This window comes from Phoenix dactylifera, chromosome 7 (genome assembly GCF_051530095.1).
Source record: "Phoenix dactylifera cultivar Ajwa chromosome 7, Ajwa_hap1_PhDact_Kaust_v1.1, whole genome shotgun sequence".
Taxonomy (NCBI): Eukaryota; Viridiplantae; Streptophyta; class Magnoliopsida; order Arecales; family Arecaceae; genus Phoenix; species Phoenix dactylifera.
The window spans coordinates 9,089,176-9,106,592 of record NC_143196.1 but is presented as its reverse complement, the minus strand read 5'-3'; the positions used below and the strand labels follow the sequence as shown (position 1 = coordinate 9,106,592).

General features: G+C 40.4%; 1 protein-coding gene across 6 annotated transcripts in view; it reads left to right on the top strand.

Annotated features, from left to right (window-relative positions):
* Positions 1–14,351: 14,351 nt before the first annotated feature.
* Positions 14,352–17,417, top strand: part of LOC103718767 (pentatricopeptide repeat-containing protein At3g16610-like) — a 40,153-nt gene continuing 37,087 nt past the window's right edge. For 5 of the 6 annotated variants that reach the window (XM_017845155.5, XM_017845152.5, XM_017845157.5 and 2 more), the window contains exon 1: positions 14,352–17,393. In XM_017845155.5, coding sequence (XP_017700644.4) covers positions 14,659–17,250 — 2,592 coding nt within the window. In that variant the 5' untranslated portion in view covers positions 14,352–14,658 and the 3' untranslated portion in view covers positions 17,251–17,393. The remainder of the gene's footprint in view (positions 17,394–17,417) is intronic. The other variant, XM_088701194.2, reaches the window with a different exon arrangement.

The following is a 17,417-nucleotide window of genomic DNA, read 5'->3' as shown; positions in this document are numbered from 1 at the left end:
CAATGATCTACTGATATTAATTGTGTTTGTCATGACCCTATTCCTAAAAAAATCGTCTTCTAAATGTGATAACTCTTGATATTGTCTTGTAGGTTATGGAGTGTTAGGATTATTTCTAGACTTAAGGATGTACTTTAATATTATTTAACTCATTAATTCTGAGAGCCATATCTATGTGTATGAGACATAATATCCCTTACTTTATGCATTTACAAGTAGTGTAGCTTATATTATATCATGCATCTTTCTCTATTATGTTATTGCAACATGTCAATTGTATGCAAATTGTGATGGAGATTTACAATAGCTAAGCTAATGTGATGAACCACATTGGGGCATATTTAATATGATATTTGTTCTATACTAGAGAGAACTTAGGCATTTATATAGGACAAAAAAATTTAAATAATATCTTTCAGCTAATTTTTTGAGTGATGTCCTATGTTGTTACATCTAGTGTGTTGATATGGGCTGCAAAGCATGGTCCGCCCATATTAAATGGGTGGGCAACTGTTGCAAATAATAGAAAGGGAATGATAGGCAATGATGACAACTAGAGCTGATGGGTTTCAATATGGAGGTACACATATTGGTGCGGTCAACCACTAAATTTTCAAGAATGATCCATAGTGACTAAAGCCTAGGTTTAGGTACACAGACTTTCTAACCACATACATTTTATACTACCATTTTACAAGCCTACAAGAAACTATGTGACTCAGTCAATTAATCCTAACAAATCTCCAACAAAAGGATTGTAATTCTGGGACTTGGCCAAAATATGTGGTCCAACCTTCTGGAGCATATGATCAAGCTTCCATGACTTAGCTAATTTTTGCCTTCCAATAGACAACAAACCATAAAGCCTTGAAAATTTGGTTAAATTCAAACTACTATAAGGACCTGAACGTCTAAAGTCTTTTGTGTTACTGTTGATTTTATATCATGCTACAGACCTGTAAAGTACAAGTGCAACCTCACATAATTCTCGATCTTCTATCAAATACTAATAACATTTCTCAACTACTATGTACAAGTACCATATAATGTCTTAACAACCAAGAAATTATAATATATTTTAAATCAAAATACTATTGTAACATATTACACAATACTATATTATATTAAATTACATCCTAACTACTATAATTTACATATTGTAAAATGTAATACCCGTATTATATTATGTTAAACTTCTCTATACTTTAATTTACAACATTTAATACTATTATATTATATTATACTGTATGCATGATATATTAATATTAAGCATGGAATAATAAATAATATTATATTATACTAATAAAATAATATGTTATTTAATAATTTATTGCATCATCTTATATCTTACTATATTAACTTTTTATATAATCTACATTATTGCAATATATAATAAAATGTTAATGTATACATAATATAATAGTAATATTATGATATTATATATTTTGTTATTTAATTCTATTGTTAGAAGCATACTCATGCTTCCTCAAAATATCCAAACATAATTTCTACACTATGTGGAATAGGATTGGGAGGATTGGAAAAGCAAATTTATTTGATTTAATAAAAATTCACCTTTTCCAACAACTTATCCCAAAAACGTGCAAATAGCATTTCTTATTTCCCATTAGTATCCAAACATACAAAGAGGATAATTGCGATCATCACTTCACAAAAAACCATTTTTCCTAAACACAAAATACACATAAAACCATTTTTTCTAAACACAAAATAAAGTTTGGGTGCCCGTTTATGCTGGTATAAAATAATACCCTTTGGTTTAACTTCTTTTTATCCCCAAGAAACCCTTACCCAATCCGCATGAAGCCTTAGAGTCAAATACTATCCGTAGGTAGATCATATTTCATAACTAAAGTCTTGCACATGTGATACACCTTGGACGTGCATGCATGGACATGGTTTTTAAGAAAATATTTTGTTATTTTATAAGAGCAGTGCCACAAAACTGAATGGATGCAAAGCTTTTTTGTATTGTAGGCATTGTGTTGGTAGTTATAGGAAAATAAATAGGATTATAATAAAAGATGTATCTTCTTATTTTCTTAGGAACTAAAATAGCAACTTTGAGGTCGGCCATGTAAGGCTTATTTCAAAGTGCTTTCTCAGCATATATAGTAATTAGATAGATCAATATTTTTAGCCGTCCTTTTCCATCGATCAGATTGAAGGGTGCAGGTATCGCTAGCCATATTGTGCAACTCTGCGGGCATGCCATTGGTCTCTAAAACCAAAAAGAGAAAATGATGGTAGTGTTGAACCTACGATCTTAAGCTTTAAGAACTTTTACTATCAAAGCATCGCCTTCTCGAAGGAGAAGGAGGTGTGAACCTAAGCTAAGAACTACAAGTTAAAAGTAAACTGAGATAAAGTAAGGTAAATAAAGATATATAGGAAGATAAATAAAGATAAATGATGGATGTTTGATTAGCCAATGGTCTTTTTTTTTTAAGAATTATATTCTAGTATTATATAATGCATTTTAAATGGTCAAATAATGGTCCATCTCTATTGCCCATAACTGTCCAGACCTAGCCTCCACATCCTTTTGATGGTTCCAATAGTTCTCTTCCATGATTTCCACTTTACTCACTATGGTAACCGCTCACATTCTTCACTACATCACAACTCTTGCTATTAAGCTGAAGGTCCAATTCTCACAGGTCATTGAACTAGGTTGACTTCGGACTCAGTATATTACCAGTTAATGCTGCTCAGCCCTATATCTTTATAAAGTTCATTCAGCCTACCTTGGCCATATCTTTATAAATTTCATTCAGCCTATCAAATATCACGTGGTAACCCATCTATAGTCTTTTTCATTCATCAGGTTTTTCCACATGGCATCCATCTAGGTGATCCTATAAGTTGTCAGGATGTGGTGAACCTAAATACATACACTAAAAGAAATGAGGTTTTTTGTGACCCATCTTTTGCAAGGAGTGGTCAACATGATGTACATAAAATGTCGTTGGAGCTATTGAGGGAAAAGCTTTCTGTATGTTCTTCAAATTTCAACTCAACTCAACTAAGACTTGGTCCTAAACTAGTTGGGGTTAGCTAGGTAAATCATTTTCCTCTATTCTGCCTTGTTTAGAACTCTACTTTCTCAAAGATCTTGGGATATTGAGTTCTTCCTTACTAATTCGTCTCATGTAATTCTTGATCTACCTCTACCTCTTTTTCTTTCTATATATGTCAAATCACTTCTTTGTAGCAACGCATCCCTTAGCTGAACCATTTAACTTATCCTTCTCTCAACTTGCTCTTAATTAGTGCTGCCTCTACCTTTTTAGAAATATCTTCATTTCTTAGTCTATCTTTTCTTACATTACCACACATCGACCTTAATATTCTCATTTAAAAAATATTGAAACTTTCGGATTGGATCCGGGTTTGAGGAACCCGACCTGAACAAGCATAAGTTACCTATTTTAATATAGGCATACATACAAATAAATAAGAATACATACATACATGCACATATACACATATATAATATTAATTTTGTTATATATCCTTCAAATTGAAAAATTAGGAAGTAATAACATGTTAAAACATATCTAGGTGTTTATACTTGATAAGGTATTGTTTGGTTGCCAAGATATATGGATAAATTATTTTTAACAAACCATTGTTTTGTAAAAATATATTTTGCTCCAACATGTTTTACTATAGTTGTTGTTTAAAGAGGGAAATTGATATCTTTAGACTTATTAAATGGAAAGGATAGAGAAGTTAGTGTTGGGAATTATATCCTAAGTGTTAATCGTCAGTATGTTGATGATTGAATTTTGTAAATGAATTGACAAATTAATAAAGTATTATTTGGTATTATTCATCATTTCCTTGTACATCTTCAAATGAACTCTTATATGATGAAGTCCTTAGGACTTATTTTATGATAAAAGAGGATTTATCTTCAAGTCTTTAAACATGTTCGTGATCAAATGATATGCTGTTACTAGGACGACAGCATTATCGAGAGTAGGTCGTTGTGTGACATATATGTTGGTTGTCCTCTTAACCAAGGAGTGTGGAGATACTGATATGTCACACAGGTGAAGTATAGGAGTATATTTCACTAAACGTGATCAATTCCGGAACGCTCTACTGTCAAGAGATGTTCCGAGTGGATATGGATATAAGTATCCTTCAGATCTGAGATCACTACAGTGATTAGCAAGCAACTCACTGTACTTTGGTACCGGACTAACAGAATTTCTAATTTTGGGATGAAAGGTTACTGAGTGCAGTCAAGTACTTACAAAATCGGTGCGTGAGTCAAGATGGAGTTGACCCCTCCTGAAAACAGGAGATAATGCTTTGTGTTCAATTTAGCAAAATTTTGGCCAAAATAATCCTTGTGATGAGTCACAGAATTTCTAAAGTTGATCACATAGCGGATGTACTGATTAGAGAGTTGACAAAACTCTGAGGTCATCCTAGCATTAGGAGTCAAAGGAATGAATTATACAGTAACCATAGTTCAGAATTTTAGAATATTTGCTTCGCATATATTTGGCCTATCCAAATGTCGGGTACCATTGCTAGATGGTCACATCGATTAGTGCAGGAAGTCGTTTCTGTACTACCGGCTTAGGTTCGAACCTATGAGGTCACACGCATAGAAGTTTCCTGATTGATCAAGATGGCTGATGGATGATTGAGAATCATTCAGGGATAATTTGGTCAATTCGATTGGCAAATTATCCTATAAAATAATTAAAAAAATTATTGAAGGATTAATTAAAAAGTAGATTACTAATAAACTCAATTTGATTAAGTAAATGGAATAAGGATGAGCCAAATTGAATTGGATTCAATCTTGGGTTCAATCAGGGTTTTGACCTGATTGGGGTCGACTCGAAGTAAAGAGGGGTCGACTCGAGATGGGCTGGGGTCGACTCAAGCTTGGCTGGGGTGGGGTGGACTCTCTTAGAGAATCCAGAGAATGACTTCTTCTGTTTTTCTAGGTAGGGTCGACTCAAGTTTTCTTGGGGTTGACTCAAGCAAGTTGGGGTCGACTCGAGCTCTAAAGGGGTCGACTCGCTGGGCGTATCGGGGAAGAAGCTCTCTATCGTCTCAACCAGGGTCAACCTGTGAAGCTCTGCGGTCGACTCGGGAGGACTTTGGAGTCGACTCGAAGGGGAAGGAGTCGACTCGAGTCGACTCGAAGGGGAAGGAGTCAACTCGAGTCGACGTGGAGTCGACTCGAGATCGGGAAGGTTGACTCTTTCTGAAAATCCTGAAACTCGCGGACGGGCTGAACTCAAGGAATTCGATCAGGACGTCGATTTTCAATGAAAAGTGATGGGATTTGGATTGTGGGAGATGTGGGAGAATGGGTAGATGATTATCAATGGAATTTTGAATTAAAATTGAATGGAAAAATCAGCACCATCCATTTCGATCTTATCTCACTCGCATGAATCATTTATTGATTGAATTTTGAATTCAAACAAGATAGGATCTATCTTGTTACAACCAACCCCTTCATGCGCCAACAAGATACCAGATTTTCATTTGAATTTCAAATTCAAATGATCAGATGGCGTGCCATTAAAAGGATGATCTCCTTGTGTCACCAACACAATGAAATTCAGCCTTGTCCATCTCGCCATTTCATCCTCCTCTAAATCCATCTCGCCATAGCTGATAGGGGTCTCTGATAAGAGCCTTTAGATCATATCTAAGTCCTCTTCAATCCCTACTAACCATTCCTCCAAGTTCTTCCAAAAAGGCAAATCAAAAGTTGATAGCGCCGGGAAGATCAAAATTCAGCAAAGGAAGATCCTGCGCAAGCTAGCACTTCCGCGGGATTGGATCACTCTAGGAGCTTCGCGTGGAGTACTCGTAGAGGCCAAACGAGTATGTAGCTATGAAGCTCGAGCATCAGATTCGTTACTTTCAGATTTCATAAAGGTATGAATCTAGATCCAAAGATATTTCTTATAGGTTCCAATCCCCGAGGGTTAAACCTCTTTTTTGGGGCTCTTCACAGAGTAATCTTCAGAGCCTATTCGATGGGCATTTGAAGATTAGTTAGGTATTAGATTAATTGAGTTTAGAACTTAATTAATAATCTCATTTCAGATCTGAAATTAATCGTGCAATGATTTTTAGCATAATCGTTTAAATGATCCCGACATATTAATCATGAATACTTGTAGTGGTACATTGAAATTTGATTTCTTATGCATGCTAGAATTAAAATGTTTAATTCGATTTTTCCGCTGCGAATTTCAAAATTAAAAGAACTACGTGTAGCTTGATCCCCCTTGTAAAGGGGTACGTAGGCAATTCGAACAGGTACAGCCATTGATTTTGAAAAAAATATAAATTTCAGAATGCTATCACTACTAGCATCATAGGATCGCTTTCAGTGGTATCAGAGCTAGGTTCTTTGTTTAATCTTTTATGTTTTAATCATTGCAATTAAATTTGGAATCATGAACATATTTAAATTAGATCTAATGTATTTTTATGATTGATTTAATTACTGATTATGCATGATTAACTAGATCTAAAATTTGAATGCATGTGATGCAATGAGTTTATGTTAACATATGTAACATGAATAAATATGAAATCATAAAATATTTAGATTAGATCTAAATAAAATATATGATTTATTTAATCACTGATTTTAAAAGAATTATCAGATCTAAAAATAAATGCAAAAGTTGTATGATGTTCGAATTAATTCATGAAAGTTTATATATATGATGTATGAACATAAATCATAATGATTTAAACATGAATTAAAAAGATGAATTATACATGATTAATTATCAAACTCAAATCTGAAAAATATTTTAAAAACTGAAAGTTTATAATTAAGGTGTAATTAAAAGGATTATGCAATGATCTAAATTTTCATAAGCTTACACTTAATTAAGAATTAAGTGATATGAAAACCTAGATCTAAAATTGTAACTCAATTAAATGACAATTGCATAAGCCTTTGGGAGTTTGGGTTAGCTTGAATCAAGTTCTTAAGATTAGGTTAGGCCTAAGGTTAGAATCATTCATGGACTAATAGAATTAATTGATCAAATCTAATTAAGTAGTAACTAGATTAGGTCAAGAAAATTCTAGTTCAATTTACAATAGTTGTAGATTGATCAAATTCATGTCTTTGATTAGACCAATATGGAACTTGATTTAGGCTCATAGGTTGAGCCCGAGTCATTTGAGTAATCAAATCGAAATTGATTAACCAGTCAGTGTCTAAAGTAAGTTTGGCAGACTTGACCGGTGGTTTTTAATTGGGAGCTACTCACACTGATTCGTCTTTGTCGAGTTAATGGCATATTCCTTCCACCGATCTCACTTACGTGGCTGACATGATCAATCATATTTTAATTGGATCACTTAATGATTCGAGTTGACCCATGCCTTTAAGAAAAATCAGTATGACTAATTTAGGTGCCTCCTTAACCGAATTGAATCTAGTTCTTATTAATCCGACTTGATGAAGTCAATGTGAGGATCTAGATTAACCAATTCTTCTCATCTATTTTCAATTAAATCAAATCTTCTAAAATTATTAGGTTCTTAAAATGAAATAGTTATGGAGATAACTAGGTCATAGCCTCCCATTAAGTTGGATAATAATGGGTCCAATGGCTAAAAAATCATTGGAGGCGCCACGCGCCTAATGATTATTTGATCATTAGAATTGTCATTCAATATATGATGAGTTGAGTGTACCTTCAATAGGTGATCAGGTGGGCCGAGCCACACTCGGGCTTGATCATCTATTAGTAAATTATACGGAACCCAATCATTTAATGGTTGAACCTAACCAAAATTTTCGGTGGAGGCGCCACACGCCTGCCGAAGAGACTGGGACAAAATTATCACTAAAAATTGTTTGGTAAAATAATTGATTCAGAACCTACCAATAGGTGCATATGGGTTGGCCGAGCCACACTCGGGCCCATATGCGATCTATTGGGTTCTAGTGCTCACTAAAGAGTTTAGTGTAATTTTTCGAATTTAAGGTAGAGGCTACAAATTTGTATAAAAGAGTGAAAGAACCTTTAGACTATAGTCCAAGTCTTTAGGATTTTGTCAATTCATATACTGATAGCCGATTTTTTTTTTATGCAGAAATGGCCACTAGTTTATCACTTCGTTCATTGTTGGATAATGACAAGTTAACTGGACCCAATTTCAACAACTAGCTTAGAAAACTTAAGATTATGCTAAAACATGAACGAATTCTTTATGTGATAACGGATTCAGCACCTGAGCAGCCCGCTGCTAACGCACGAGATACAGTTAGAGACACTTATCAGAAGTGGCTCAGTGACGTATCACTGTCTGCTGCATTATGCTTGCTGTAATAAACGACGAGTTCAGTCGTAGGTTTGAAAATGCACAGCCTGAAGAGATCATTCAAATATTGAACGAATCTTTTGGCACTCCCGACGACGTTGAAAGGCACAAGACTAGTTATGTTATTTTCAGCGCATGGATGAAGGATGGGGTGTCGGTGACCGATCATGTATTGTACATAATTGAGTTGATTGAGCGCCTGGGCACTCTCAATTTTTTCCTTCATGATCAATTGGGGAAAGATGCTATACTAAACTCTCTTACTGGTTCATACCGCCCATTTCTCACCAACTTTCGTATGATGAAAACGGTAGTAAATTATCATCAATTATTGAATTTACTACAAACTTTTGAGAAGAATCACCAACTCCTAAAAGGGTCGGTGAATTTAGTGAGAGGTTCATCCAGAGGTCGTCGTCCCTTTAAAAAAGGAAAGAAGAAAAATAAAACTCAAAAGAAAAAGGTGCATCGTGCCGAGCCGAGTCAGACAAAGAAGATAAAGGCTGATCAAAGTAAGGCAAAGTGCTTCTACTGTAAGAAGTAAAGACATTGGAAAAAGAATTATCCTTAGTACATTGCCTCCCTTGACCCAAACAGGCAAAAGAAAAAGATGCAATCAGTTGCTGATCAAGGTACTTATATGATAACACCTTGTAATTTCTCAATATGTGATAATTCGACCTGGGTATTAGATACTGGAAGCCCATTTAATATTTGCAATTTGTTGCAGGGACTTCAGGTCAATAAGAGATTTGGAGAAAGCAAAAGATTCCTGAACGTTGGAGATGGGAGATCAGTTTCAGTTCAATTAGGAAGTCTGAAACTTGTATTCAATTATCAAGAAATTATCTAAGATGATTGTCATTTTTGTCCTTCTTTCCTATTGAACATAATTTTTGTAGGCCTTTTGGCCATGAAAGGTTATGAGATTTCAATAAAAGGAAATTATTGTGATATCATTATAAATGGTGTTACTGTAATGCATGCACATTTGAGCAATAAAATTTATATATTGTCATAGCCTGTTAATATAATGTACAAGTCAAGTAAGCACCCTAGAATAGATAATGTCACGGATGTCTACCTTTGGCATCATATGCTAGTTCATATTAACAAGAACAGAATGAACATGTTAAGTAAAGAGAGAATCCTCAATGTTAATGATTGTGAATCATTGACAATCTGCAAGTCATGTCTTCTTGGTAAGATGACCAAATCATCTTTTACCGAAAAAGGTGAATGAGCCAGTGACTTATTGACCCTTGTACATTCTGATGTATGTGGGCCAATGAGCACAAATGCTAGAGGTGGGTATTCATATTTCATTACGTTTACAGACGATCTTTCTAGGTATGGTTATGTCTATTTAATGAGACATAAATCTGAATCATTTGAAATGTTCAAATTATATCGTAATGTAGCAGAAAAACAAACTAGAAAGAGTATTAAAACTCTTCGATCAGATCGAGGAGGTGAATACCTCTCCAGTGAGTTTTTGACATATCTAGGAGAAAATGAGATTTTCTTCCAATGGACTCCTCCTGGTACACCCCAATATAATGGTATGTCAGAAAGAAAAAATCGAACTTTATTAGACATGGTTTGATCCATGATGGGGTTTGTTGATCTGCCCATATCCTTTTGGGGATAAAACACCACATGAGATGTGGAGGGACGGAAACCGGTACTTTCTCACCTTAGGGTTTGGGGGTGTCCGACTTATGTCAAACTTGAAGCCAAGTCTGACAAATATTTCTTTGTCGGTTACCCTAAAAAAACTATCAAAAGAAGTTCTTTCATTAATAAGAGCCCGAAGGCTAAAGTACAAAATTGAGGATCGGCCGTACAACAAGTTTGGAGGCTGACCTCTCTTACAACAAAAGAAGAACGAAAGGAAAAGACAAAAAATATAACAAGTCTCAAGAGGCTGCGGCTTCATCGGTACTGGGATCGTCCACGACGATCACTTGGGGGTCCTCGGTGGGACTCGGCTCGAGACCTTCTGCGGCGGGCTCAGATGAAGCTCCGCCAGCAGTCTCGGGAACTCCCCCGGTAACCTCCCCAGCGGGAGCCACTTGAGCTAATTGATCAGCCTCGACGGCCTCTGTCTCGGCAACCTGTCCCCTGACCTCGGTCTCGGCGACTTATTCCTCGACCTTGGTCTCGGCGACTTCTCCCTCGACCTCGGTCTCGGCGGCCTCTCCCTCATCCTCAAGTACCGAGGGCAGGTCGAACTCGCTCTCCTCGCCGAACCCCAATCTTGGCCGGATCCCCGAAAGGTCGAGCAAGGGGCAGAATCGCGCCATCTGCCTCCGAAAATTTTTGAAGCCCCGGAGGAACCCGTCGACGGTCTCCTCCTCTAGCATGTCGCGGAACTCTTCCGACTCCTTGAAGAGCTCCACAGCATTTTCGGCTTGCTCAAGTGCCCTCTTCTCTCGGGCCTCAAGCTGCTCAACCTTCAGGCGGAGAACTCCGCCCTCGTACTTGTGGCCGGCGACTTCGGAGCGAGCCTCAGCAAGACGCGCCTAGGAGGCGCGCAGCTCCGATCTCGCCAAAGCGTGCGCGACCCTCTCCTCTTCGAGCTCATTGATAATCGCTCGCCGCCCGGCCTCGGTGGCCTCCCTCCGTGCAATGGCTTCCGCCAACGCGGCCTCCGACTCAGCAAGCCTCTTCTCAGCCGACTCTAGTTGTCTATGGAATTGTCGAGACTCGTTCTGGCATTCAAAGGCAATGAATACTAGAGTATCGATTTCGTAAATATGCTGCAGGAAAAAAACAACGATAAGTAAAAATAAAGGAAACACCGATGATTAAAGACAAAATGAGAGGGCAGTTTACTCGAACAGTGTTGCAGTATGTCTGGTCGACAACTTCCTCGAGCCCAAGGGCTCTGAACTCGGTCCGGTCAGCTGAGAGCATTGCGCGGTGGAATACTACACGCGACATCGCCGTCCCGAAAGGCCGAGCTGCCCTCACGGATCGGAGACTCTGGGTCGGCCGACTCCCTCCCATAGCATCCTCCGGCCCCTGAAGAACTCGACCCGCCCGAGCTCGTGATGACGGGGCGGGGCGCGCTCGGGACCCCGGGGCCCCTGCTCGGCTCGGACCCCGAGCGCCGCAAACGGACAACTGACTGGCCTGCTCATTGAGAGATGGGGGCGGGACATGTTGAAGGCGCCGAGTCCAACGCTCCCCCAGAACCCGAGCTTGTATGTTCGGTGGCTGGGGCCCTCTCTCAGGCAGACCCCGACGCTCCGGCCCCAGAGCCCCTCGCCTCGGCAGGGGCGGAAATAGCAGCCGGCCTGGCCCTCTTTCGGGGCTCGAAAAAAGCCCCGCCGGCCTCGGCTGCCCTCCTCTTCAGCCGGAAGAAGAGAGATGTGTTGCCGGTCGGCATATGGGGAATATCTAAAATAAAGAAAAGAAGAAAAATTCTAAGTAAAAGAAAAAAGAAAGAAACGATTAAGGCAAAAGGCAGAACAACGCGACCGCTCTTACCCTCAGGACGCGCCGAGCTCAAGCCGACGTTCACCAAGGCCTCCTCGCTCAGGAGGTCGGTCAAACTGATGTCCCTCCCGAGACCGCGTAGAGCGTCGAGAACCCTCTGCTCGTCTGCTGTAAGCTCGGAGAGCCTATTGAGGGCCTTCAGCCGGGGATGCCCCCACCTCGGGTCAAATCCCCACGATGCCTCGGACGCAAGGAAGAAAAACTTCGCCTTCCACTCGTAGATAGAGGAAGGAGCACCTCGGAAAAGTGACATACCGCCCCGAAAGACGAAGTATAGCCACTCTCCGTCCGCCGGGTTCGTCTTTAACAAGAAACACCGACGGAAGACGCTCACCAAAGTCGGGATCCCGTGCGCAGGGCAAAGGGACAAAAACCCGACAATGGTCCTCCACGAGTTCGGAGCGAGCTGTGCTGGGACGAGTTGGTACTCCACCAGCAAGTCATTCACGAACCCATGGAAAGGGAACCGCAGGCCGACCCAGAGCGTCTCAACATGCACTCCGACCCGGCCTGGAGGTGGTCACGTCACCCGGTCTTCCAGCCCCGCAGGTTCGAGATGAAACCCGGATCGGAAAAAGAACCGGAAACGGACTAGCTCTAGCTCCTCCTCCGACAGACTGGACCCGACCTCATTCGGACCAGAACCCATTTTGGAAAGGAGGGCAAGAGGAAAAAGACGAAGAAGAGCAAAAGAGAAGAAGAAAAGGAACCCCCTAGCTAACGCGGGGAGATGACCTACGAGGGGGATCGCCGGAAATCGCCCTGGGGCACCGTCGGAAAGACTCAGTTACAGTGAGGAAGAAGAATAGAAGCGGAGGAAAAAAGGGAGCAGCAACAACAGGCGACCAAACAAGACCTTTCTAGAGCTAAGGTAAGGGGTTTATATAGACCCTCCCGACGGACCAGATCGGCGGAACTGGATCTCGCCTTCTGTCCAGATTGTGCCTTGTGTCGGCCCCAAAAACCGAAGCGACATATTTAATCTGAATCGACGTTTCGAATACAGAATCAAGGCAGTGTCCCATCGAATCTTGGAGCCCCATCATGAGCCCACTACACGAGGCGACCTCGAAGGACGAAAAAGCGTGGCCCCATCTCCTCTCATTAAAGATGCCCCGAAACGCGCGAAACGGCGGAATAATTTAAGGCTCACTGACCCCCCCACTAACGCAGTAAAGACAACTACTTTCCGAGCCCGAGCTCGCAAAACGGCTCGAACTCGGAAGTCGGGGAGTAGTGTTGGGGGAATGTAAATCGCCCCAAAACACGTGAGCACATCGCCGGCACGTGATCAGAAGCGCCCGACCTCGGAAGCACCCTACCTCGGACGCCCGACCAAGCACCCAACCTCGGACGCCCGACCAGGCGCCCGACCTCGGAGCTCTCGACCTCGGAAGCCCGACCTCACCATCCGCCCGCCGCGGTCACATCCTTCTGCAGCTCGACCAGAGGCCACGCCCCGCCACCACCGCTAACAATTAATGCACATGGTCTCTGTAGACTTCCAGCTTACCCAACAATTAATGCGTATGGTCTCTGCAGACCTCCGGCTTACTCAACAATCAATGCGCATGATCTCTGCAGACCTCCGGCTTACTCAACAATTAATGCGTATGGTCTCTGCAGACCTCCGGCTTACTCAACAATTAATGCGCATGGTCTCTGCAGACCTCCGGCTTACTCAACAATCAATGTGCATGACTCCTACTATCTACGGATCTCAAGCCCTCCATGGCAAATCTGCTCGACTGCGTCCGATCAGCCGTGACAACTCCTAGGCTCCGGCATGATCTCCTACGACAAGGCATTAATTCACAAGATCGTGCATTAATTCATACGACGTGCTCAATCATACGGTAACTTCACCCCATCATATCACAAGTAATCCAGTACCCCTCTATAAAAGGGGAACCCTCCCATCTTAGAGGGGGCTGGACACTGAATCTCTGGACATATATTTCCCCTTATACATTTGCCCCCTCTGACTTAGGCATCGGAGGGCCGGCATCGGAAGCTCCAACCACCGGCTTTTTTGTAGGCCCCACGGAGGACACCGCCCGCCGACGGAACACCACCCGCCGACTCTCGCCGGAGCTCCACCTTCTCCGCTGACGACCGCCTCCGGGTCCAATTTCCAACAACACTAATCATTTTGTTAGTGATATTGACAGTAAAGCAGGTAACTTTCAATTGCTTATCTTGTTACCAATCTTTTTATCAATGATAATTGAAGATATTGACAGTAAAATTATCAATAATTAGTAAATATATGGTTCATTTATAATATATTTTTCTTATTTTAATTTTTTAAGTTATTATTATCCTTTTTATTATCATCAAATTATACTTTGATTTTTATTATCTCGTCGCGAATCGTGTGGGTATCATTGTTGTTGGATGAGATTCGAAAAGATTTGGAGCATCCATCTGGATGCTGGTTAGTAGGACTTGGGAGAGCCTGTTTTTAGCAAAATGCTGAACTCCCGAAACTTTAATCGAAAGTAGACTCAAGCCTCACCCTTTTTTTTATTATGTTCATTTTCCGAATTTCGTTCTAAATACTGGACTGATCTTTCAAGTCTTTTTATAAATCTAATTTTCTTGTTTTCCCTGATGCTCATATTTGCTAAAACCATCAAAAAAATCTTCGTTCCCAAAGAACTCGTTTCATAAAATTCTATAAAATTGATCTTAAAAATAACAATTTTAACCCGATCCGGCCCTACCCTGCAGCACCACTACTTGTATACTCTTCCACCGCCACGTACATATCTAATCTATGCTTCAAAAATGATGTCTTCCATCTTAACCAACTCCCAGAGCCTTCCACTCCCCTCCCAAAAAGCTCAGACCAAACACCAGAAGGCTTGGAATTCCATCCTCAAGTACCATCTCAAGCTCAAGAATGACCGAGGAATCCTCGCAACATTCGCTGAAATGGTAGCTTCGGGCGTTGCACCCGATCGACTCACACTGCCGTTTGTTCTTAAAGCGTGCGCCAGGCTACAGGACGTCAAACTTGGCCAGAGGATTTATTCTGATATCAGTGGCACCAACTTGATCGACGATGTCCGGATCAGGACAGCACTCATTGATTTTTACTGCAAATGTGGACTAGTGGATGATGCGTTTGAACTGTTTGAAGAAATGACCCAAGGAGACTTGGCATCTTGGAATGCCATGATTTCTGGGACTGTTAAAAATTTTCAGTATAAAGATTCTATTTTGCTGTTTTCTAGAATGAGAAGAGCTGGTTTTGATCCCAATTCGGTGACTCTGGTTAGTCTCCTTTCTGCTTGTTCCAAGTTGTCCGACTTAAGACTTGGGAAAGAGATACACAGCTATTGTTTGAGAAGAGGGTTTCTCGAATCAGATCCGCATATAGGGACTTCATTGATTGGATTCTATTCAGGGTTTGACATAAGGTGGTCACGCTCTGTGTTTGATACGATGGTGTTAAGGAATACAGTGAGTTGGAATGCAATCATATATGGGTATTTTCAGGTGGGAGGTGTTGATGAAGCTTTGGAATTTTTTGTCCAGATGCTAGTAGACAATGTGTCTCCAGACTCTGTGACATTTCTGGCTGCTTTGCAATGTTGCGCTGAATTTGGATGTTTAGAGCTGGGAAAGCAAATTCACCAGTTTGTTGTCAAGTATGGATTTTTATCCAATAAATTTGTAGCAAATGCATTGATTGATATGTATGGTAAAAGTGCAAATTCAGAATTATCAACTTTGGTTTTTGAAAAGATGCTCATAAAAGATCTGGCGGCATGGAATGCTATGATCTCTGCATATAAAAATTGCGTGCTACATGACAAAGCATTCAATTTGTTTAAAAAATTGCAATTGGAGGACATAGAAGAAAATTCAATCACCATTGCTACAATGCTATCTATATGTGCCCAGTCTGGTGAGTTAGAGAAAGGTAAACAACTGCATGCCTATGCCCTGAAAACTGGAAAGAAGGGTGACATCACCATTGAAAGTGCATTATTAAGCATGTATGCAGAGTTAGATTGTATGGTATCTTCTCTTCAGATTTTTCATGGGATGGACAAGTTAGATGTGGTTTTTTGGAACATATTGTTTGCAGGATTGATTCGTAACCAATTGACGAGCCAGGCTTGGAGTCTCTTCAGACAGATGCAGCAAATAGGAACTAAACCCAACTCATTTACTATGGTCTCTCTTCTTGCAGGATGCAAAGACAAATTATCTTTGAATATTGGCAGATCAATCCATGGTTATGTAACACGACATGGCCTTGGTGGCAATTCATCATTGTGCACTGCACTGACCAATGTGTATATGGACTGTGGATATGAATCAGCTGCACTCCATATATTTTGGAGTTCCTCTGATAGAGATGTAGTCTCTTGGAATGCTATGATTGCCTGCTACATCCGGAATGGAAAACCAAATGAAGCTCTTTTACTCTTCTACCTTATGCACTCGGAGGTGAAACCCAACTCAGCCACACTGATCAATGTTCTTCCATCATGTACACATATGGCAAATCTACCACAAGGTAGATGCTTGCATGCATACATTGTCAGAAGGGAACTTGGTTTGGCTTTAGACAGTCCTTTGGGAAATGCTCTTCTAACTATGTATGCAAGATGCGGGAGTATAAGCAATGCTGAGAAGGTATTCAAAAACCTACCAGGAAGAGATATTGTATCTTGGAATGCTATGATTGCTGCATATGGAATTCATGGCTGTGGTGAAGATGCAGTTCATACATTTTACCAAATGCGAGATGCTGGTGAGAGACCAACGAGTGTGACATTTATTTCTGTTTTATCTGCTTGCAGCCACTCCGGTCTGGTTGAGAAAGGATGGGAAGTTTTTCATTCCATGACCAGGGACTTCAATATAACACCCAAGGTTGTTCATTACTCATGCATGGTAGATCTACTTGGCCGTGCAGGCAGCCTGGATAAAGCTAGCGATCTGATTCACTCAATGCCTATGGAGCCAGATCCTAGTGTATGGAGAGCTCTTCTGAGTGCTTGCCAAGTGTTTTCTAACATTGAACTGGCAAAAATAATTGCTGGAAAACTATTTGAACTAGAACCCTGGAACATTGCAAACTACATTCTTCTTTCCAATATTTATGCTGCAGCTGGGAATTGGGAAGATGTCAAAGCATTGAGAGCACTGATCAAGGAGAAGGGTTTCAGAAAGACTCCAGGAAACAGTTGGACAGCTACTAGAAACCAAGTTAACTCTTTTACTGCAGGGGACAAATTACACCCTCAGCTCAGTATTAGCTACACAAGACTGAAATGGCTGTTAGATGGGCTAAACAAAGATGATATTTTCCTGAATCAAGTTTGGTCTTGCATGATGTGGAGGATGAGGAAAGAAGGTTGAAATCTTTCAGCCAGAGTTAGAAACTAACAGTTGCTTTTATCTGCTGAAAACAAGCCTGGAATGCCAATGGTAATTACCATATGTCCCATTGTACGTGGAGAGTGCCACTTGTTCAGCAAGTTTGCTTCTGATTTTCTTTGCAGGTAAATTATTTTGAGGGATTCAAA